We start from the raw sequence: 24,751 nt of genomic DNA on the forward strand, positions 1-24,751 counted from the left end.
CTACCAGTTTTCCTCATTTCTTTCCATGGTTGAGAAATCAATGAGTTTTTAAAAATATTTTTACAGTCACAAATAGTAGAATTTTGGTAAACTGATAATTATCCAATTGGAAAAACAGAATGAGTACTGCAACTTTTTCTTCCATTTCACTGTGAAGAATTGAGAATTTCAATATTGTCATATTTTTTCTTTTAATTCACTCATGAAGAAACAAAATTACAAAAGTCAATTTTCTTGCTCATTATCATCAATAAATAATTATTGACTGTCATTGTGCATGACACTTTCTTTGTTGTTTTTTGTTTGTCTCTTTGTTTCTATTGAATCACCGTGAGAAACGGTTACAAAGCTTTCATGTTTGAGTTTCAGTCATAAGGTAATCGAACACCTATCTCTCCACCAGCGCACATTTTCCACCACCAATGTCCCAAGAATCCCCACCTTCCCAACCCTCCCCCTGCCTCTATGGCAGACAGTTTCTCCCATCCTCTCTCTTGTTTTGGGCATTATGCTTTGCAATATAGATACTGAAAGGCTATTTTGTTTGGTCCTTTCTCTATTTTCAGCACACATCTCCCATCCCAAATGATCTCTTCAACCATCATTGACTTAATGATCCTTACTCTATTCCAGTCGCCTTCTCTTCCAACTCATGAGGCAGGTTTCTAAATATGGAGCAATATTCCTGGCCCTTGTGTCTGCTGTCTTGGGTGTCAGTCTCATATTATGTTATTTTATATTCCACAAATGGGTGCAGTCATTCTGTGTCATGACACTTTCTTTGATCAAATCTTTGATCATCTGGTATGTTTGATTGTCATGAACCAAGAGTAGCACATGTTGGCATAAATATATTCATAATATGGCATCCCAGACACCGTCCCTGCCTCCATAGTTATCATAGGTAGAGAAAATAAAGAATAAGAATGCTTAATCAGTGTAAAAATAGATGAAGCATTTTATAGCAGTGAACCAGATATATACATACATGTCACTTAGGTGAAAATAAATTTATCTGAGGGTTGAGAGAGCAAGAGACACAATAGGGATATCATTACCCCTCATGATATCAACATCTATTTTTAAGTTATAAACAGAGATACCCAAAGTTTGATCTAGCTAAATTTTTATGTGATAAAATATCAGAAACACATTGAAAAAAAGACAGTGGATTAATTTGCATGTAATAAAAAAGAGAGTAACTGAATATTCTACTTTCACATCTTAACATAAAATATATAGAAAAAGGTATGCATCTAGGAATATTTAAATAACTATTTAACATCATTACAGTCACCTCAAATTTAGTGTTAATATTCAGCACATCCTCCTCCTCCCCAAATCTGATGGTTCTTTTTTATACCTTCAGTTCAGTGAATGTAACCACCAGGACATCAGATAAATGAATCATAAGCCTGCTTCTGTCTCATTATCTCTCATTCTATCCTGTTTCTCTTTTTTCTGATTAAATATAATTGACATATAACATTATACTAATTTAAATATTCTATATATTGGGGCTAGTGTGATAGTACAGTGTGTAGAGCACTTACTTTGCAAGAGGCCAACCTGGGTCCAGTCCCTGACACCACATATGGTTCCCCGTGCCTGCCAGGAATGACCCTTGAGAGCCAGTATTAACCTCTGAACACTGCCAAGTGTGGCAAAATAAACAAAAACATAATAAAAATAAAGTATACTATATATTGATTTGCTATCTCGTATGTTGCTATATGCTCATTGCAATAACTCTAGTTAATATTCAACATCACAAATAGTTACAGAATTTTTGTGATAGATGAGCATTTCTAGCTCTATTGTCAGCATCTTTTTTTTTTCTTTTTGGGTCAGACCTGGCAATGCACAGGGGTTACTCCTGACTTTGCACTCAGGAATTACTCATGGGGGACCATATGGGATGCTGGGAATTGAAACTGGGTCAGCCTTGTGCACGGCAGATGCCCTACCCGCTGTACTATCCCTCCAGCCCCCTATTGTCTTTCAAAAATGCAATATAGTTTTAATTATTGCCACTGTTGTATATTGTATTCCTACAACTTTTTTCTAGCTGAAAGTTTGTACTTTTATATCCTTTCACCCATTTCACTCACTCCTCACCCCTCACCTCTAGAAATCACAAATTGTTTCTCTGAGATTACCTTTATTTGTTGCTCTTATTGGCACCCATATATAGATGGAATAATGAAACATTTGTTAGTTCTCTATCTTATTTATTAGGTACTTTCAAGGTACATTCATATTGTCATAAATTTGAAGATTTTTTGTTGCTGAATAATATCCAGTTGATTATATAGCTTATTTCTCTATCCACTTATCCATTTATGGATACTTAGTTCATGTCTTGGCTATAATTACTAATATTGGATTAAAAATAAGTGCACATATATTCTTGTTACTGGTCCCATTCTCTTTGGATATTCCTTAAAACGTATTGTGTGAAATATGGAAGTTCGATATTTAATTTTTGAGAACACTCATACTATTTGAAAACATAACATACAACACCAATTTATAGTCCTGTTCATAGTGTTCCCTTTATTCCATATCATCTCTAGTACTTGTTATTTCATGTACATTCCTTTACTAATCTATTGTTTCATTATATACCTATTCTAACGGGTGTGAGGTGCTATCTGATTGGAGTTTTGTTTTGCATTTCCCTGATGATAAATGATATTGAACATTTTTCTCGTACATATTAGTCATCTATATCTGTCATCCTTGGAAAAATGTCTATCAAGATTTTCTTTCCATTAGAATGGGCACTGGTGGAGGTATGGGTACTCGATCATTATATAACTGAAATGTAATCACAGAAGTTTGTAAATCTGTAACTGTATCTCATGATATATTTTTAAAAATTTAAAAAAAGATTTTCTTTCCATTTAAATAAGATATTTTGCTGTTGAATTGAGTTATTTAAATATATTTATACTTAACCCCAGTGAGGAATATACTTTGCAAATAGTTTCTCCCATTGATTCATTAGGTTTCTTTTTTATGTTGTTGCTGTGTCGTTCCTGTTAAGAAACTGATTGGCTATAGATTCAGCTTTTCAATTTTGCTTTTGCTGCATTTATTTTCCCTTATTTCTCTTCTCATCTTTCAAATTCAATTAGTTACAATTTTTGATCTCTTAAATATTTCTGAAAACTTGCTCTTTTTCCTACTTTAGTTTAAACTTTCATCATTTTGCCTAAATTACTTTAATTGCTTACTAACTGCAACCATACCCTTTAAAATGTTTTCTCATCTTAACATTTCCTGTCAGATGAATATCCACTTATTTCCCTACAATATCTTCCTACTATTTACAGACTAGAACACTTATCCTTCAAAACTTAGCTTAGTGTTTCTATCCTTATAAAATCCTCTTAATCTTTTTATAAGGGGGCATATAAAATCCTCCCCTCAACCATTCAGTTATCCTACGCTAATATCTGGTAAAATTAATGACTTCCCATAATCTCACCTGTATACAATTATAAAAGTATTTAGTATAGCCTATTTATTTTTTACCGCTGCAGGGGAAAATGGTCTTTGTGTATTTTTTCTGGAATGGAAAGAACCAGATAAATTATGAATTTTCTAGGGAGAAAGCAAATTTGATTTTGGTGAAAATTTATTTATTTGAAAATTTTAAAACCAAGAAAGGCAGCTAATCTGTCCATTCTGTAAACATCTTAATAAAATTACAGGTAAGATTGTTCAAAGCATAATAGTTCTGAGTTCTGTAGTTTGTTCATATATTAGAACTCATTTTACTGTTTGTACCAATTGCTTCTCTCCTGAGTCCTATTTAATAAGACATTTAGAAGTAATCATACTTAACTCATTAATTTAATTATTTCATTAATTTGATACACTTCCTCATGTTTGGCTTGATTCTGTTATTTGCCGACTTTACTCATGTTTTGCTAGCCAGGGTCATGGCTTTCCCTTTAATCCTAAGTATATTTTGAGCGATAGCACAGCGGTAGGGTGTTTGCCTTGCATGTGGCTGACCAACCGACCTGGATTCAATTCCTCCTCCCCTCACGGATAGCCCAGCAAGCTACCAAGAGTATCTCGCCCACACGGCAAAGCCTGGCAAGCTACCTGTGACGTATTCAACATGCGTCAGTAACAACGAGTCTCACAATAAAGATGTTACTGGGCCCACTCGAGCAAATCGATGAATGACAGTAGGACAGTGACAGCAACAATTGTATCACATCATATATTACAAAGAAAACTTTCAAGCAAGATTTCTCTCTTTTAGGCTGGAGTGAGAAGAGCACAGTGGGTAGGGCGTTTGCCTTGCACACAGTTGTTCTGGGTTCAATTCCCAGCATCCCATATGGTCCCCTTAGCACGCCAGGAGTAATTCCTGAGTGCAGAGCCAGGAATAAACCCTGTGTATCACCAGGTGTGACCCAAAAAGAAAAAAAAGGATTTCTCTGTTTCGCTACTCTTTATTCCCTTCAAAGGGATTCATTTCCATTATCAGGGAAGTTGAATATTAAGCATTTACCTCAGAGAATACAAAGTAGGCTTCAATTGTCCTGTGATAATAAATATTGTTAGTCTATGTATGCAATATCTTCTTTCCCTGAAAATGCAGAATCTGATAGAACTGTCATAAGGCTTTCTTTCTGTTCTATACAGAGAAGGGAAAAAGGAATATGAAATTAAGACAAGAGGGAAGAAGGTTAAAAAAACTCATGCATAATTCAGCATGCATAACTCTCACCTGACATGCCCCTATGTTGTTGCTAGTTTCTATTTACAAACTTGTAATGGGAAATGTGGTAGGTCCACATTCCTTAGGAGAACTAGGATAATGACAGATCACCGTGCATCAGACACTTGATGTGCATTGGTATTAAATATAACTTCTCTCTATTCTCGGGCCTTAAATTTACTATCCAAACAACTCTGAATTAAATTTGTGAATGTGGATATCATAGGAAACTTCCACAGTGGGAATAAGTGGGAAAGATAAATTTGTTTCCAAACTCATTATTTCTTTGATGATTTTGCTCTATTAGCTTCCCAAACCTGCTATAGAAAAATATCACAAATTGTAGCAAAGTCCTCCAATTGTTCATAGATTTGCTCAAGCGGGCACCAGTAATGTCTCTCAACAAATTGTGAGACTTGTTACTGTTTTTGGCATATCAAATACATCATGGGTAGCTTGCCAGGCTTTGCAATGCGGGCTAGATACTCTCGGTAGCTTGCCGGGTTCTCCGAGAGGGGCGGAGGAATTGAACCCGAGTTGGCGGCATGGAAGGCAAATGCCCTACACACTGTACTATAGCTCCAGCCTACAGATTGACCGACTTAAAATAATAGAGACTTATGTCAGACAATTCTGAAAACCTAATCTGAAATCATGGTAGCAGAGCCATGTTTCCTTTATAGATTCTCGTGGAGAATCCTTTCTTTTTTCTTCTTTCCACTGGAGGCTAACAGCATTTCTTGCTTTCCTCACCTCTGTCACTCCAAGTTTTCTCCTTTGCTCTTTCTTCATGGAGGTCTGTCTATGTCTGTGTATCTTGCAAGGATGCATATCTGGATTTAGAGCTCATTTGGGCAATCCAAAGTAATTTCATTTTAAGATCCTTAATAACGTCTCCAAAGAGTTTCTAGTTAGATTGCATTCACAGTCTAGTCAGATTAGGACATAAACATCTTTATAAACCACCCATTTTCCCAATCCATTAACACAAATTAAGAAAAAGAAATGACAACCCGTTCTATTCTTTCTCTCAGTCATCATATTGTGCAGTGGCTAATATGTTCTCTACAAGAGAGACTCTTAATTTCTGAGATATTAAAATTAAGTTTATAAGTAGGTTGCTATCATTTTTAAGTAATATTATCCTATACTTAAAGTCTTGTAATTCTGTTTGCATAATAATATAATCCTTTCTATTCCTAGGGTCAAGTGGGTATGCCAGGACTCAGAGGTACCACTGGACAACAAGGCCCCCCAGTATGTTTTGAAAGCATTCTTTGTAATTCTCTCATTTTAAAATGTGAATTCATTTGTTCTCCACTTTATATGTGATTTCTGTTTGGGTTCCTCTTGAAGGGAGAGCCAGGTGAACAAGGTGAACAAGGACTGAAAGGAGAAAGAGGATCTAAAGTAAGTTGAAATTGTTAAAGTTCATTTGAAATTTATTATTGTTTATTATTGTCTTGGAGAATCATTTAAATCAGTCAGCTTTCTACTTCAATAATCACTCTAGATTTCTAAACAAAATGTTTCTCAAAAACAGTACTAAAATATGAGTATTGATTAAGTCATGTATGACTGCCATTAAATTTCCTTGACCAGGAACTAAATGCTCCAAACTGAATATCTCTTCCTCAATTGACTTAAAAGTATTATTCCATAAATCAAATCAAATCAGTAATTTTCATTAAGTAAATTAAAAATTTTTTGCCTTGTTGAAATGTCTCTTCTTTGTCCCTTGTACATGACTGGTGCCTCAATTTTATGTTACATAAATTTGAGCCACTATCTCCTAGTAATCTGCTCTGCTCTTGATGGCATTCTGACATAACATGCTGCTTATTTAAAATTAGAGCAAATTTTTGTATCCTAATAAATTGTGAAATAATGGATTAAATGAAAATAATCACTTTGAAACCATGTTTCTCCTAATTGGTTGACTGGTCTTCACTCATACTTGTGTTTCTCATGTGTAGGACTTATAAATTAAAGGGGATTTAATCTGACATATTGCGTAGATTTTCATTGACCTGGAGTTCATAGTCTTGGCATTTGCCTAGTAATTTCCTTTGCCTTAATAAATTAGGACTGGTAGATAGTTCAGAGGGCTTTGCATGTGGAAATCCCAGGTTTGATCCATGGCACCACATTTTCCTTCAAACATTGTTCTTAAAGTAGTCCCTTAGTACTTCCAGGTGTTCCCCAAAAAGCAAAAGTAATATATAAAAATTGGTAAATAAGTATTCTGTGAGGGACAAGAAGAAAACAATGCAGAGGTAAAAAAAAAGTGGTATCTCATTCACATAGAAATCTTAGTAACAACCAAATTAAAAAAAAATGTTGTGGAACATAATACACTGCTTTTTTTTTCATGTGACCTGTGTGTGTGTTTGTGTGTGTGTGTGAATGTATACATGCTTAAGCATGCAAGCATCCTCTTTAGGTTTAATTCTTAGACATCCAGTATTTCACATTTAGTACCTCCATAGTCTCAAAGTTGGCCTTTTAACATATCTTACTGAGGAAGATGACATTTTTTCAAACTTTTTATTTTAGTACAGAACCATAAATTATGAAGTTGTTGATAGTTGAGTTTTAGACATTTAATTTTCTAACACTAACCCCCAACCCCCACCAGTGTCAAATTCTCTCCACTAGTATTCTCAAGTTCACTCCTACCCATCTACCACCAAGTCTGTCATCTTGACAGGTACACTTTATAGTTTGGGTGTTCTTGTTTGGATCTCATATTTTCAGTGTTGTTGACTCTGTGATGTAATTATATATATATGCCACTACCCCACATTGTCCATGTAATCAAGGCCTTGTACCCTGCTCCCCCATTACTTCCCTTCCTTATTTTCTCCCCTCGATTTCTTTCCTTCTCTGTCGTTCTCCTCCCTATTAGAGTCTTTTAAAATTATACTAGTAGATATCAAATATATTTGATTTAACCTCCAGCTTCATATGGTCAACTCTCCCAGGGTACTAGGACTGTGGAGCCATGAGAATTTTTCCTCTCTCATACACCATGCCCTTCTTTATTTGTTCCTCATTTTTATTGTGGTATTGTATCCTGATTTACAGTACAGTTCATGATAGCTTTATGCATACATCATTCCAACTCCATACCCACTGCCTCTGTGCTGCTTCTCACCACCAATGTAACAAGGATCCCTCCTAGAGCCACTCCCAGCCCACGTGGGAGATCAGTTCTTAGGTTTTGTTTTGGCCAATCAGAGACGAAGGAATGTAACAAGATGGCTTCTTCCAGGGAAGGTTGTCACATCTTCCAAACTACAGGTCACAGGCCTGTTTTTCCAAAACCCAGATAATTCTATGTTTTAAGGAGATGAAGAAAAGGAACAAAGTTGTTCAAAGTTTGACACTAGTAAGGATAACCACTTACTATGTGCTCTTCACTAGGGACAACTTCAGTGGACATGTGGCTCCTGTCCAATTGTTGTTTTTGCAAAGCTTTAGGTTTTTTTTTTAGTTTGGAAATGGCCATTTAAAGTCACATGAATAGACTTCTAATTTTTCAGATGAAAAAATTTCAATTCCAGAGAGATTATAAACTTTCCTAAGATCACAAAACTAGTTGGCAACCAAACGAGCACTAGAAATTTTGCTTCCTTACTCCCATTATTATATAAAAGACTTCTATTCATTTGAAAATCTTTAGAAATTAATTAAAATAAGATTCATTTTACTTAAACAACATTTTTTTTCATTTGACTCACTGGCAACTCTATTGAAAAGATTTTTGAAAAGGGATCAAGTCAAAACCAATTGCAAAGATATTACTATCCTTTAAAAAAATGACTTGTAATAAAAATGTGGTTAACAACAGCTTAATGACTTTTAACGTTTAAGCCAAAATTTTATTTTCCTCCAAAAGAATTTCAGATTTTATTAAATTGAAATTTCTTGGGAGAAAAATATCAAGAGAGTATAATACTTAACTGCCTAAACCTGTATTTGTCTTTTAAAGATCTTAAAGTAAGAGATAGCGAAGTTATTGAGATAATTAAGCTTCAGCTTCACTTAAAAGACAGAGTTCGGGCTATAATGGGGAAAAAAATAATTTCTAACTAAAGAACTAGGCTACTTTCTCTAAGATTCTAGCAACTAATCCCACAAACAGAATGTTGTTCTAACAAATGTAAGTTTAAATGGACCATGAGACCATATTTTTTAAATCTCTCAAAAGAGAAAACATAATTTTACATGCATTCTGAAGATTACAAATAAAATTCTTTTTCCTTTCCTATAAATAAATATGAATAATCAACTATGGTAAGAAAGTAGAGGTTGCATTGAGATATAATTTGCTATTTTATTTCTTTATTTTGTTTCTTGGATAACACCTGGTAGTACTCAGGGTTTACTCCTGGCTCTGTGTTCAGGGTTACTCATGGTGGTGCTTAGGGGACCATGTGTGATGTAGGGATCAAACTTGGTTCTGTTGCATGCAAGGCAAGCACCCTACCTGCTGTACTAGCTCTCTAGCCCGGAGGTATATCAGGAACTTGGAAAGACTTTTCTGTGATAATGACTTAAAATCAAGACTTTAAGGCTGACTAAGAGTAAGAGTAGGAGTGAGTGGGAGGGACAAGAATTGAAGATATGGAATAGTATGTGATATGATTTAGTAATTTAAAAAAAAAAACTTCTAGTAGAGAGTTTGGGGCATTCACAAAACTGATCAAAGTTCAGTGAAGTCTGAGTATGGTGAACGAGAAGGAGAGTAGCATGAAATTAACTTGAATGTGTGATCGGAGACTGGAAGTTATGGGGTCTTGAAAATTTGATATCTCATTTTTTTCTTGACAGTCATGGAAAAGTCACTTTTAAAAAAAAAAAATTGATTCATCATGAGGTGCAGGCTGGAGCCATAGCACACCGGGTAGGGCATTTGCCTTGCACGCAAGTTCGATTCCTCCGCCCCTCTCAGAGATCCAGGCAAACTACCTAGAGTATCTCGCTGACCCGGCAAAGCCTGGCAAGCTGCCCATGATGTATTCAATATGCCAAACACAGTAACAAGTGTCGCAATGGAGACGTTACTGGGCCTGCTCTAGCAAATCGATGAACAACGAGAGGACAGTGACAGTTCCTTTCCTATAATGAGAACAGAAAATAAAATTTATTGAAGGTGCTTATGGTTGAATAAAATAATGTGAGTGAGTTAGAAAGTATTATACAACATCCATAGCTTTACAACACTTGAGCTCTAGCAATTAGTTCAAGAGTTACTTTTTCTTTCTTAGGATACAAACTACTAACATCTTTTAGTTTCTTTGTTTCTGGCCCAACCTGTAAATTCTTACTGAATACATCACCTTTTGTAGAATTAATGTTTAGTAATATTTGGTTCTAAATTTAGTAGTAAGACTAACTCACAGGTCCATTTTTGAGATTTTTTTTAAAGCACAATTTTTGAAGTATTAATTCTTCACTCTTTGTTGATCTTTATGTACATCAAAACTTCAATGTTAGAATATGGTTTTCTAGTTGACCTGCTTCATTTTAGTTACCATGATGGTAATTATAAGGAAATCTGTTTCTGAACTGAATATCTAAAAACAACAGAGGACAGGAGAGATACGTCAATAGTGTTTCTCAAGCACCACTAGGATTGACCCTCGAGCACAGAGCATGGATTAGCTCTTCTCCATGAAGAAAAATATTGCATTATATTATCATTTTAAGTAACAAAGCATTTGCCTTTAACAAGCTTATATTAATTCCTAACCCCTTGACTAAAAATAAATGGCATATTTTGAACTCCTTAGTTCTATATCTCTGAGGCACTAACCATTCTAGAGTGAGGCAGTGCAAATTAGGTGCATGAGGTTTTTATTTAAGTGAACACTAAATTCAGACGTCTTAGCTTCTGTAACCTGTCTCTTCAGGAGACTGGAATATAGTTAGTTGACTTGCCACAGGGTTCGCCACAGCCCAAATGGAAGGATTCATTAGTCTTAAAGACTCTACAGTTCAGCTTTATGCCCAAATTCATGAATTTCACAGATGACTATTACCAGGTATAAGTTATTCTCCACTAGGGGCCGAGGGACCCCCAGGATTCGCTTCTGATAGACTCACAGGCTGCACTGTGGATGTTTGGAGGACGTGGGTCTTTTTCAAGCCCACAGAAAGTTTTTCTGCATTGCTGGGATACATTCCATAGAGTGTATATGGGTCTCAGTCAGGTTGGTTGTCTCCTCAGCTATCACATTTATTCCAGATTTACCTGGTAATGTTATTATTTCTATTCCCACCAGGGTTCGAGGGCAGAGTGGTATCACAGGCTCCCCCATTTGTGTCTCACAGTCTCGCTTTTTTCTGCTTTTTTTTTCCTTCTCAAATTTCTTTATATCTCATCAGGTAGGACAGACTCATAACAACAAAGTCTCCAATGGAGACATTACTGGGCCCGCTCGAGCAAATCGATGAACAACAGGAGGACAGTGACAGTGACAGCTTAAGTTTTATGACTTGAGTCTTTGATAGCAAGGGTTTTTTATATTCAGACATGAAATTTTAATATTTGTTAATCAGTCTTTTCTACTTAAATATATTGTTCTTAAACTATTAATTTCTTCTCCATTATCCCACCATGAGTTTCAGAGGACTCATTTGAAATTCATAAACTAAGAAAAAAGTCTTATAAATTTCAAAGACTCTTACTAGATCTGTTGGTTTGCATAAAAAATAATATAGGAAGGGAAAAGAATTTGCTGCATTTGAATATTTTTGTGGCTTGTAATTAGTGTTATTATATTATCTTATTATTACCGAGATAAAATATTGACTTTCTCCAATATTCAAAATAGTCTGTATTTATTTATTTTACTTGATGTGTTCAGAAAGATATATTATAGAGGTCACATGTTACATAAATTTTATCTTTTTCATCTATTCCTAGATTCCATTTTCTGATTTTCTTACCCTAGGAAGACTTCACAATAGTGACATTTTTAGATAAGTAAAAAAGTTTTAAAGTTAAAGGTAGAGCTCTTGATATTTACACTCCCCAATATTAGATTCTATAAAATTTCCCTTTCCCTGATCATTTCTTTTAAAATTTATGCTCAGCTATTGCAACAGTACAGCATTCAGCCAATCCCTGACACCATATACGGTAGGTCCCTCAAGCCCTGTCAGGAGTGACCCCGGAGTGCAGGGCCAAGAATAAGCTCTGGTCACAGCCAAGTGTGGCCCTGAACCCAAAAATATCAATAGAAAGATAGATAGATAGATAGATAGATAGATAGATAGATAGATAGAATAAAAGTTTATATTCAGGGAGAGAGTATAAGGATGTAAGGTACTTCCCTTGCATGAGGCCAACCCTGGTTCAATTCACAGCACCATACATGGTTCCCTGTATCTGAATAATCCCTGAGCACAGCTGGGTGTGACCTAAAAGAAAAGAAAATTTAAGTTCAGAAATGTATATATTATGAAACTTCTATTATGTTGGGCCAAACTGAATTTTTACATTACCTTCAAAATTTTTTGACTTGCATTCGTTTTGATGGCATTATCTCATTAGGAGAACTTGTGATGACTTCTGAAAAATATGTGTAATATTGACAGTATATTTCCTTTTCTTATTCATGACCTAGGTCACACTTTTCCATATTTTTATTTAAAAATAATCTTAGGATATCATCAGAATAATGGCGCAATTTGCAAAGGCAAATTTCCTAACTATCCTGGCAGACCAGTTACTGTTGAATCAATTACAATTTGAAAAATTTCACATGAACAAAACAAGAGATTCTGTGGAAAACAAGTATCTTTTCTTTGATTTAAAAATATGTTCTTCATCTGGGGAACATAAAGTAACAAAATAGGAAACTAGCACCCAAGAATAGCGGCGATAAGTACCAGGAGAATTACTCCATGGCTTTGAGGACAGCCGCACATGCTAGGGGAAAAGGCAGTTCAGATAGAGAAGGGAGCACCAAATAAAGGGTGTTGGGAGGTTCCTCTCAGGATAGGAAATGCGTCATGAGAGTAGACTATAGACCAAACAAGATTGCCACTCAATGTCTCTTTTGCAAACCACAGCACTCAAAAGGAGAAAGATAAGAAAAGGGAATGCCCTGCCACAGAGGTAGGGTGGGATGGAGGGATGGGGGGAGGGAGGGATACTGGGACTGGTGGTGGTGGAGAATGGGCACTGGTGGAGGGATGGGTATTGGATCATTGTATAACTGAAACCCAAGCACAAAAATTTGTAAGTCTACAACTGTACCTCATGGCGTTTCACTAATAAAAAATTTAAGAAAAAAAATAAAAATATGTTCTTCTCTGTGCTTCCAGATATGAGGATTTAAAACATTACACACCTTCTTAATAGCTGAAATTTTGACTTTACATTTCAGTACATAACCAGATCCTTTAATCAATAAATTAAGTACTTAAGCCCATTTTCCCCCTTTTTTCTTTTAAACAAAGGGAAAATCAGCTTATCCTATGTATGTTGGTATATATGTGTTATAATGGCTCATTTTTTAAAAAAGTTTTATCAGGTAATGTTTTCTTTACTTCATCGCAAATGTCTTCGAAGTTTCTTAGCCATTTTGAAAGAGAAAGTAGAGACATTTTTAACATAATCTATTTAAATTTCCTTTTAGGGCTGTTTTTTAAAGTCTTGAATTGTGGAATTTAGAAATAGAAGTTCATTGGTCTGTCAAATTCTCTTGTTTCCAGATGAAGACAATCACTGGCAGGAAAGTTAAATAGTAGTCAAAAGCCCTTCTACTAGAAAATGCTTATACTTGCTAGAACACCCAGCTTATGAGGCTCTTTTCTGTACCTTCAGTTTAAGCTTATTCCAGTCAACTGACAATCGTGCTTCACATTTTTTAGGGTCCGGTGGGTAAAAAAGGAGATCCTGGGCCTTCTGGAAAACCTGGGATTCCTGTAAGTACCAGGACTTTTCCTTTCTTTCTTGTTTTTCTAAATAAAATTGGCAACTTTAGGAAGCAGAAAATTTGAGGGACAATTATGACAAGTTGTGAATAAATCAGATTTTCTTTAAAAATCTTTTAAGTCCATGCTGGAACACAGAGGAAACAAAGTAAGACTATTTTCTTTTAAGAAATTTGACGTTTAAATGTACGTTCTTGTAATTGAAGGATAGTTCTTGCTATTTTCCATGTCATGGGGCCCTGTCTGTGGATTCATGCAACCCTCTGATGGTGAACCTCAAAAAAAATTAAGGAACTTGGAATAATAACACAATGAATGGGGACAAAGGTCAAAGATGTTCCAAGTGTGAATAAAAAGACAAGATGAGCAGAATTTTAACTGAAGGACTTGACTTCTTTTCCTGGCAAAAGGAAATAAAATTTTAGAAAAAAATAAGTTGAAATTATTTCATCACAGAACAAAGATTAATTCTACCTTAACCATCAGTTTCCTCTTCTGGCCAGGCCAGTATGTGTTGACTGGTTTATGAGCAAAGACTTCCTGCTGGCCTTCCATAGCCAAGGGGTGGGTGCCTGTTTTTGGTAGCCTATATTGGTTCAAAAGTAGAGAAAATAAATACAAATTATAAGCATATTTGGACCATAAATCCCTACGGATAAAATCTAGTTGACCAAGAGTAGAAGCAAAATATTCAGACTTTATTCAACCATGGCTGGTGCCATAGCACAGCGGGTAGGGCCTTTGCCTTGCACGCTGCCGACCTGGGTTCGATTCCTTCGCCCCTCTCAAAGAGCCCGGCAAGCTACCAAAGGTATCTCGCCTACATGACAGAGCCTGGCAAAATACCCCATGGCGTATTCAATATGCCAAAAACATTAACCACAAGTCTCACAATGGAGACATTACTGGTGCCTGCTGGAGCAAATCAATAAACAAAGGGACGGCCTTGCTGCAGTGCTATTCAACCATACATTTACCTGATTTAAAGTGGCAAGAATGGGCCAGAGAGATAATGCAGTGAGTAGGGCACTTCCCCTTGCATACAACTGATCAGGGTTCAATCCCTGATTGTCCCCCAAGCACCACCAGGAGTAATCTCTGAGTGCAGAGCCCGGAGTAAGCCCTGAGCACTGCTACATGTGACACACACAAAAACAACAACAACAAAAAAAAAAACAGAAAAAAAATGGCAAGAAAAGGAGTCATAATTTGTTTTGGGGAAATAATACGGTGTTTTTTTTTTCATGATGATCTCCTGTATCCTAAGCTAACTAGTGTATATAACTGATTCCCCTCCACTGCTGCATAAATCATTGAATGGAAAGTCAAAAATATCATTGATAAATGGGCACTGGTGAAAAAAATATATCATTAATTGATATCAATTAATGAGCTGGAGTGATAGCACAATGGGTAGGGCATTTGCCTTGCATGTGGCCAACCCGGGTTTGATTCCTTGGATTCCTTGGTTCTTCTTGGAGAGCCCGGCAAACTATCGAGAGTATCCCACCCACACGGCATAGCCTGGCAAGCTCCCCGTGGCGTATTTGATATGCCAAAAACAATAACAAGTCTTATAATGAAGATGTTACTGGTGCCCGCTCAAGCAAATCGATGAACAACAGGAGGACAGTGCAGTGCTACAGCTATCAATTAATATTAATATCAGAGATTGATCACAAAGTGAATTAGTGGTTAGCTTGTCATTATTTTTAGGGAACTTCTAAAGACCAGTACTATTCTGTTGAATCTAAATAAGTAAAATCATAAATGAATCCAGGAGACAGGAAACTTTATCCAGTGACAAATTTTTAAAGATATAAATATTACTCTCATGCCTTATTTATGACAATGTTTATCCTTTAAACATCTGTATAAAACTTATAATCTAATTGATTTTCAATTAAGGGACTTCCAGGCCTACCTGGGCAGAAAGGCTTGCAAGGATTTCATGGAGCAGATGGCACTGCAGGAAATCCTGGAAAAGCAGGGCTGTTGGGAAAACAGGGTCTTACTGTGAGTATACTCACTATTTCTTTGCTCTTTATTTCTTATTTTAATGTGCCTCTTTGCTCTATATTCAATGTTTATTTTATTATTATCATTATTATTATTATTTGCTTTTTGGGTCACATCTGGCATTGCACAGGGGTTACTTCTGGCTCATGCATTCAGGAACTACTCCTGGCAGTGCTTGGGGAACCGTATAGGATGCTGGGGATAAAAACCCAGGTTGGGTGCATACAAGGCAAACACTATTGCTCCAACCCCTGTCTTCAGTGTTTAAGTTACCTTTCTTAGCTTTTATATTGGTGCAGGTTTAGCCAATAATATCTTTAATAGTTACTTCAAAATTGTATTTATGGTTTCCAGGGAACTCAGTGAGTATTCTCTTTGATGTGTGATATATGATCTGATAACCAACATAGGAATGAATTATCCTCTTTTTTACATATATAAAAACTTATACATAGAAAAAATAAGGAAGCAAAAATTTTGGAGCTACAAAAAGTTGTTGAATTTTTAGTTCATCAAATATTGTAAGCCCCTTTGGAACATATGTGCCTTGGCATTAACTCACTGTGACTTTTGCCAAAAAAAAAATCATGTTCTCTTTACACTTTTTACAGCTATAGCACTAAACAAAATAATTGTGTGAAATTTTTGTCTTTGTTGATCTAATGGTAATATAAGATTAGAGTTTTCTCTTTCCTTTATGCATATTTTGTCTTCATTATTTTTGATTGATTAAAGTTTCAAAAAGCATATATTTGTCTTTATTTAGAAATTTATTTTGCCTTTTTTTCCCCCATACTATTAAGATTAAAAAGTCTAAAGATACATGGTAATGATTGTACCACAATGTGTATTTATTTAATGCCACTTATTTGTTCATATAAAAATGCCTCTTTATGGCAAACTTTACTATTTATGTATATATTTATAAACATTAACTTTTCAAAATATTGCAATATTTTAGACTACCGTTAATTTTTAGAAATAGAAGAAATATTTTATTTTAAATGGATTTGGAATAACAACCTAACATGATATAAATTTACTTCAAAATACAGAGAGATTGGCAAGATAGAAAAATAGGTAGGGCACTTGTCTTGCACAGAGCTGACCCAGGTTCATTTTTTGGCACCCCAAATGGTTCCCTGAGTCCTGCCAGGAGTTTTTCCTGAGTAGTGAGGTAGTGAGCCAGGAATAATCCCAAAGTACCACCAGGTATGGACCCTCCACCCCCTCAAAAAATAGAGGTTCATCAGGCATTGTGCCCCTTTAATTATGGTTAGCAGCACAAAGTCAAACAAATTGTCTCCACTTTAAAGAAGATACTGTGATATGCCCCTAGTCACTAACATTAAAGACAAATTTCAGCAGTTCCTGAGTTTTTCAGTCCTAACCTGAGCACATCTTTACAATGATATTCTTTCTATTCTCCAGGTTCATTTAGCATAATGTCCTTAGTTAGTTCAGTTATATCAAGGTTATAGACAGTTCTCTGATCAATTTTAGAAACTCCTACTAATACTATCCTAAGTGAAAGGAATATGTGTAGGAACTTTTATAGTCAGGTCTTTGTTGTTGTTAGAAACCCCCATATTAGAAATTGAAATTTTTAATTTGTGTGATTGTCATCAGCACACAATTAAGTTCATAATTTTGAACCTTGAGAATTATTTCCAAGGCTTTCTGGTGTCCAGACATAAGCAAGATAGAGAGGACATATGGTAGGGTCTCTATCCTTTTATATTTCAGATATTTATGGCCACAGAAAAAGTAGTTTTCCTTAGGTAGGTGACTGAAATGCTTGTTTTTCTGGAGAAATGTGGAAGAGAGAGCAACAAGGGTTAGTTGTGATATCTGCCTTTTGTCTCTTCCATTTCTTCCATTATAGACTTCATGAGTTTTAGAGTTTCGCTATTATGTGGGATGGAGGAGGGGTGGGGAAGTTACTCACATTCCCCCTGGATTTTGAAAAATAAATTGTACCAAAACTCTCTTTTTCACCAGGCTTTCATAAACTTCTCTAGCCAGAGTAACAGCCATATTTTAGATTTCCACAGATTATTGAAATTATCCATCCTACAGGAAGCCTGAACATTTCATTTTCCTAGTGTTTTATCATTAGTAAATGACCATAAGTACCTCAGAAGAGAGCTTGAGGGTCTATACCTATGACCATGTTGAAGGGTTCTTCTGAGAAAACCTTCTCCTTCAGTGAAGGAATTATGGTTTAGAAACTGATGTGGGTGAGGAATTAAGTGAGAGATAACAAATTCCAAGTATAGGTACATAAGTTAGATTTATGTTCTTCAAACCTAGAATGTTTCTGTTGATCAGAACAATAATATAGCAGGTGAGGTGCTTGCCTTGCATATGACCAACCCACATTTGATACCCCAAACCCTTCCAGAAGTGACCCAAGAGTGCAGAGATAGGAATGAGCCCTGAGTCCTGCTGGGTATAGCCTCCCAAATCAGAAGAACACAACAACAAAAACCCTGGAATGGTTCTATCAATGTGTCAATATAGTAGTAATATGTTGAAGTATACTTAATTTCTTAATGTTTTGGTCTCCTGCAGCTCAATTGTAAGGTAGGGCGGCCCACATATGTAGATTGCCCATTATATAAAATCAGTTCTTATACACCAGTAGCGTGTTCAAGATAGAAACTCAATTCTGACACTCTGTGTCTAGAAATAGCATCCAATTGCATAGGTAAGACCAAAACTTACAATCAGGCACCAGTTGCAAATCTAAGGTGTAAAATTTTGTTTCTGTCCCACTTGATTTGGATCAGCAATTCCTGAATACCTATCACAGTTCAGTTAATTTTCTGGAGGGGCTTATAGACTGCCCTTGTTCATTGATGTAATACAAAGAATATTATTCTGGAATAGACAAATGCAAGAGATTGTGAGTGCACTGTACAGGGAAATGACAAGGAGCGTCCCTATTTTTCCAAGTCCACCATTCTCCACAGACCTCCACTTTTTTCATTTATTTCAAAGCTCTGCAGGGCCCCTACTCTTGAATTCTGTTCTTTCTTTTTCTAAATTCAGGTCCCATGGTTTACAATACAATGACCAATGCTTCAGAATCTGGTGTTGCTACACCAAACCTGCCACCTGAGCATCGGTGTCTCTCCACTTACTGTCTCTATGTCCCTTCACCACTCCTGTTGTGCCTACTGTTGCAAACTCCGTTCTATATACAGAGTTTCAGGTTCTGTTATGATTGGTTAGTATTTACTCCCTTAATACGTTTCTTTATACTCCATATGTGAGTAAGATCATTTGGTATTTTTTTCTTCTGCATTTAACTCACTTAGCCCAGGTGGTATTTTTATTTATATCATATTTATATAATTCTCTTCATTCTGTCCAATTACAGTGAACCCTAAGATTTCATTTTTTATTTAGCTGAGTAGCATATCATTGCACGGCAAAGCCTGGCAAGCTACCCATGACGTATTTGATATACCAAACACAGTAACAACAAGTCTCAGAATGGAGACATTACTGGGCCCACTCGAGCAAATCGATAAACCACAGGAGGATAGTGACAGTATATCATTGCACCATAATTTAATTATAACATAATTTTGTTGTTATTTGGGGGCCACACCCAAATTTGTTCCTGTCTCTGTGCTCAGGGATCACTCCTGATGGTGCTCCGAGAATCTTATGGAGTGCCAGGGTTAGAACCCGGTCTATGTAGCTGCATGCAAGGCAAATGCCTTATTCCTACACTTTCTCTCTGCCCAATTTCTTTAAATACTTACCTGTTGTTGAGTGCTTAGAAGTGCTTTCAAATCTTGGCTGTTGTGACTAGTGGTGCAATGAGCATAGAGGTGAAAATAATCTTTTTGAAGTAATGGTTTTGTCCTTCTGGGTTAGATGCCAAAAAGACATATAGAAGCCACAAACTTATTTTTTTTTCTTTTTGGGTCACATCCAGAAATGCTCAGGGGTTACTCCTGGCTCTGCACTCAGGAATTACTCCTGGAGGTGCTCAGGAGACCATATGGGATGCTGGGAATCGAACCTGGGTTGGCTGTGTGCAAGGCAAATGCCCTACCTGCTGTGCTATTGCTCCAGGTCCAATTTTTAAAGAACTCTCTATACTCTTTTTCATAGAGAACGCTTACACTTATAATAGATAAGACTTCCTTTTTCAACACATACCTATCAGCACTCGTTTCTTGTCTTTTTTTATCTATGCCATTCCCACTGGTGTGAGATGTTTTTTTCATTTCAACTTGTCTTTCCCTGATGGTAAGCCATGAAGAACATTTTTTAATACCTATTGGCAATATACATATCCTCTTTGAGGAAGTGTCTACTGACAAACCTTTCAATATTTTGATGAGTTCATTTATTTATTTGCTGCTGTGTTTTTGAGTGCTTTATAAATTCTGGATTTGTGTAATAAGAGAGCATTTTCTCCCACACAGTGATGTCCTTATTTTAGTCATGATTTCTCTTTCAGTGTAGAAAAATTTTAGTTGGATGTTAGTTCGAGAAACCTTTCAGTGCTATTTGTTTATTTTTGCTTCTGTTTTCTTAGTGGCATTGCTTCAAAACAATATATATCATGGAGAGTTCTGCTTGTGGTTTTTTTTTCACGCATTTTATGAATTTGGACCTAATATCCAGTTTTCGATACATTTTGAATTAACATTTTTGTATACTGCGATATGGGTCTACATTCTTTTTTTTGTATGTCATTTTCCAGTTCTCCCCTATACTGTTAATTGAAGAATCTTTCCTTGGTCTACTTCATGAACCTATCTCCTTTGTCATAGATTCATTATCCATTATAATTTAAGAGTTTATCTCTGGGATCTCAGTTCTCATTAACTGGTATGAAAGTCTGACTTTATTCTAGTACCACATTATATTGATTACAATAGCTTTATAGTATAATTTAAATCACAGAAATAGAAGTTTCCCATCTTTTTTTCCTTCATTATAGTTTTAACTATCCAGAGATTATTACACTATGTAAACTTTAGTAGTATTTGTTTCATGTATTTAGAGAATGATATGGAGATTTTTATGGGAACTGAATTAATCTGCACAGTGCTTTGGGTGGGATAGTCATTCCAATTTATATACAAGGAATATGTAAATTTTCTTGTGTCTTGATCTATTTTTTGCAGTTTTTTACTAAGTTTTTTGATCTTTGGTTATCTTTATCCCCAGATACTTGAATAGGAAAGGGCATAATTGTGTCACTGTCACTGTTACTGTCCTCCCGTTGTTCATCAATTTACTCGAGTGGGCCCAGTAACGTCTCCATTGTGACCATTGTTACTGTGTTTGGCATATCGAATACGTCACGGGGAGCTTGCCAGGCTCTGCCGTGCGGGCGAGATACTCTCGGTAGCTTGCCGGGCTCTCGGAGAGGGGCGGAGGAATCGAACTCGGGTCGGCCATGTTGGCTGCTTACAAGGCAAACGCCCTATCCACTGTGCTATCACTCCAGCCTGGCATAATTGTGAGTGAAATTAATTTTTTTCTTCTGTCTCATTATTTGCATATAGAATGATATAGATTTCTGTGTATTGATTTTGTAGCACGCCATTTTGTTGTATAGGCTTGTTTCTAGAATGTTCGTTGGTTTGTGTTTGGGAGCCACAGCCAGCAAGTTCTTAGGGCTTACTCTGTGTTCTAGGATCACTCCTGGTGGACTCAGACACCACAGTGTGCTCAGAATACAACCCAGACAGCTGAGCAAATTTTTTTAAATTGTGGTGTAATAAAATACTGGCATGACTTTTCTTTTAAATGGCTGCCTTATTGAAACATTACTGAAAGTTGAATAAATCTCAAAATAACTATGTTATGTAAAAATACACACAATAAAGGGTATGTACTATATAACTGCAATTAAACAAAATGTTCAGAGTTGTAAACTAACCTTTAATGACAAAGAAAAGCAGTCATTCCAAGTCATGTGTTTGCATATGACATAGGCATGGAAATAATGGGAAAGAGGTCTGTGAAAGGAGAGCATGGAAAAACAAGTGAAGGGGTAATGGATATATTATTTTACAGAAATATCTTTTATTGTGAGTCATCAAGGTATACATTTTGCTATTTAGTCAACACAGCAGGTAGGGCATTTGCCTTGCACGCAGCCAACATGGCCGACCCGAGTTCGATTCCTCCGCCCCTCTCGGAGAGCCCGGCAAGCTACCGAGAGTATTCGATATGCCAAACACAGTAACAACAAAGTCTCCAATGGAGACGTTACTGGGCCCGCTCGAGCAAATCGATGATCAACGAGAAGGCCTTTACTTTACTTTTTACACCTGTGTTAATGTGGTTTTATATGAAGGAATATAAAGAGTGATGACTGACTGATAAGTGAATGTTAATAAGTTAGGAATGACAAAAAGGAAAGCAGGAAAGAAGTATTATAGATAGAGGCACAGCATATAAAAATCTAGGAATAACAGTGCTTTTGAAGAACTAAAGCTCATCAGTTATGACTAAAGTTCTGTTAGCAAGGTGTAGAGTGAGATGCTTTGATGCTGTTCAGAAATATGATGCCTATATTATAATGGATCTTGAAGGATGCACTAGGAGAGGACTGGAGCACATGATTTTAATGCAGCAGCAAAGGGTTCTATTCTGATCTTGGTTATTCCCCTGAGCATCACTGGAAAAGACCCCAGAGCCCCCGAGTATCACTAGACGAGACCCCAGAGAAATGAACTCAGAGTAGCTACTTGAGCACTGCTAGGTGTGACTCAAATATCAAAGGGGTAAAAAAGTATATTGATACTTTGGTAGAGTGCATGGTGTGGTAACATTGTACCTCTGAAAGATAAAAATATTAATGCTAATAAACCAGTATAACCTCAAAAAAATTTTCTATGAATGTTATACTTTTATATTTTATTTCCCTTATATATATTTTTATCATGGTTTATGGAACATGTTTATAATAGTGTTGTCCTTTAGGATAGTATATACACAGTCACTGTACCCCACCAATAAGTGCTCAGAACCCTCCACCACTGTCCCTATGTCACCAGTAGTCCACCTATTCATTCCCCAACTCCCCCCCGATACTCACGCACCTCTCTACTTCTTTTTTTTTTTTAGTGAAACACCACGAGGTACTTCTTAAGAAGCAAAAACCAAGAGTTTATCATTGTTCAGTACTGTTTGTATAAACAGCAGAATGAGTGAGATCAGCCGAAAAAAATTATAAAACAAATGTCCAATACAGCATCTTTGAAATGATCACACACAATTGGATTTGGCTTTCACAAACTTCCAACTTAACCTGATACCCTGATTACACTTTCCCCATCCATCCACATTATGGATACAAAAAATTCATCTCTTCTTACTGCTGTGAAGAATATTGAGCATTTTCTAAAAACTTAGGACAACCTTGAAGTTTAATCTTAAGAGGATAACATACAATTTTATATAGAAGATTCCCTTTGATTCTGTTATAGAAAATGTATTAGAAAAGGTCAAGAGTCTTATTAGGAGGCCATTAAATAAGGCTATTAATTGCAGTCTTTCAGGGTATGTATGTTTATGGTTTGGACTAGATCGGCAAAGTAGAAATGGAAAGAAAGTTATATACTGAGGTAACATTTAGGAGATAGCTTTAACACGACTTGAATTTGCTAATGGTGATAGAAGAGGAACAGATATCAAACAGATATCAAGCTCACAAATTCCTAGCTTGTAAAAGTTTCTAATCTTATGAATTATCACTGGTGTTCATCATTAAAATAAAGCAAATGCTGATGGCCTAAATTTCTGGACAAACATGATATTCAAATAAAGTTGCAATATAGACAATTATATAGTCTGGGCTAGAGGCCCAAACAGAGGTCAAATAAAAGTTTGTCATCATCATAGAAAGCTTTTTGTCCAAATTCAACAGAAGTAAGTGTAATACTCAAGTAGAATTACAAAGGAAGTACAGAAAGACCATCTCTTCATAACATAACTTGTAAGAGTTGGTGAGGAAACTCTAGAAACTTGGAGACTATTAAATAGCAGAAGCTGTTATCCTCCTTAGGCCAGAAAGTTTGAAAGAAAGAATGTGAAATTATTCATCAAGTTGAAAACAGACTGTTAGAAAAGGTGCACTCACAAGAACTAAGGATGAAAGTAACACAGCCAATGACAGGATGCCATATCTGGGAAAAAATGAAGTTAATTTATTAGTGCTCTCTTCTCCCTTCTTTCAGTCTCCCAGTGGTATATCGCACTGACCAATTCCAACTTGAAGAAAGAGGATAGAGAACCCAGGGGATGCTCTCTGTGAAGATTGGTTTCCTAGGACAAATTAGAAAATAGAGAAGGGGTTGAAAAGGCAGCTCATTTAGAGAAGGGAATACCAAGTAAAGGGTGTTTGGAGGACTCACTCAGGATGTGAGATGCATACTGAAAGTAGACTATAGACCAAACACGATGGCCACTCAGTACTTCTATTGCAAACCACAACACCCTAAAGGAGAGAGCAAAAGGGAATGCCCTGCCACAGAGGTGGTGCGGGGTTCATTGGTAGTGAAGAATGGGCGCTGGTGGAGGGATGGGTACTTGATCATTGTTTAACTGAAACCCTACACGAAAGTTCTTAAGTCTACAACTGTATCTCATTGTGTTTCACGAATTAAAAAAAAAAAGAAAAAACATATACTTTGTTGCAAAAAAAAATAGAGAAGGGGCAATAAGTGTATTTGGAGACCAAGTGAAGAAATGCAAAAACAATATCAATAATGGGAAAAAAAGCCAGGCCATGAGGGAATTGTATCATTGGAAGTCATGTAAAGGTGGAAGATGACAGTGCAAAGGCAAGTGAGATTATGAAATTATAACAGATAACCAGTAATATGTGGGGGAAAGAGTATTAGGTCTTTGAAGCTTAAGAAAAGATATTTTATGAAGAAAGTCTCCAATTGTGTGTGATCATTTCAAAGATGCTGTATTGGACATTTGTTTTATAATTTTGTTTTTGGATTCTTGCATCTTCCATTTTTATATGTAGATATTTTTATGTCC

General features: G+C 36.1%; 1 protein-coding gene across 1 annotated transcript in view; it reads left to right on the plus strand.

Moving 5' to 3' along the window:
• The window catches only part of COL24A1 (collagen type XXIV alpha 1 chain), a 324,882-nt gene that overhangs the window by 253,723 nt on the left and 46,408 nt on the right, over nucleotides 1–24,751 (plus strand). Inside the window, exons 45-48 of the mRNA XM_056123526.1 lie at nucleotides 5,948–6,001; nucleotides 6,101–6,154; nucleotides 13,634–13,687; nucleotides 15,605–15,712. Of these exons, the coding sequence (XP_055979501.1) occupies nucleotides 5,948–6,001; nucleotides 6,101–6,154; nucleotides 13,634–13,687; nucleotides 15,605–15,712 (270 nt within the window). The remainder of the gene's footprint in view (nucleotides 1–5,947; nucleotides 6,002–6,100; nucleotides 6,155–13,633; nucleotides 13,688–15,604; nucleotides 15,713–24,751) is intronic.

This window comes from Sorex fumeus, unplaced genomic scaffold, assembly GCF_029834395.1.
Source record: "Sorex fumeus unplaced genomic scaffold, SorFum_2.1 ptg000047l, whole genome shotgun sequence".
In the NCBI taxonomy this organism is placed as follows: domain Eukaryota; kingdom Metazoa; phylum Chordata; class Mammalia; order Eulipotyphla; family Soricidae; genus Sorex; species Sorex fumeus.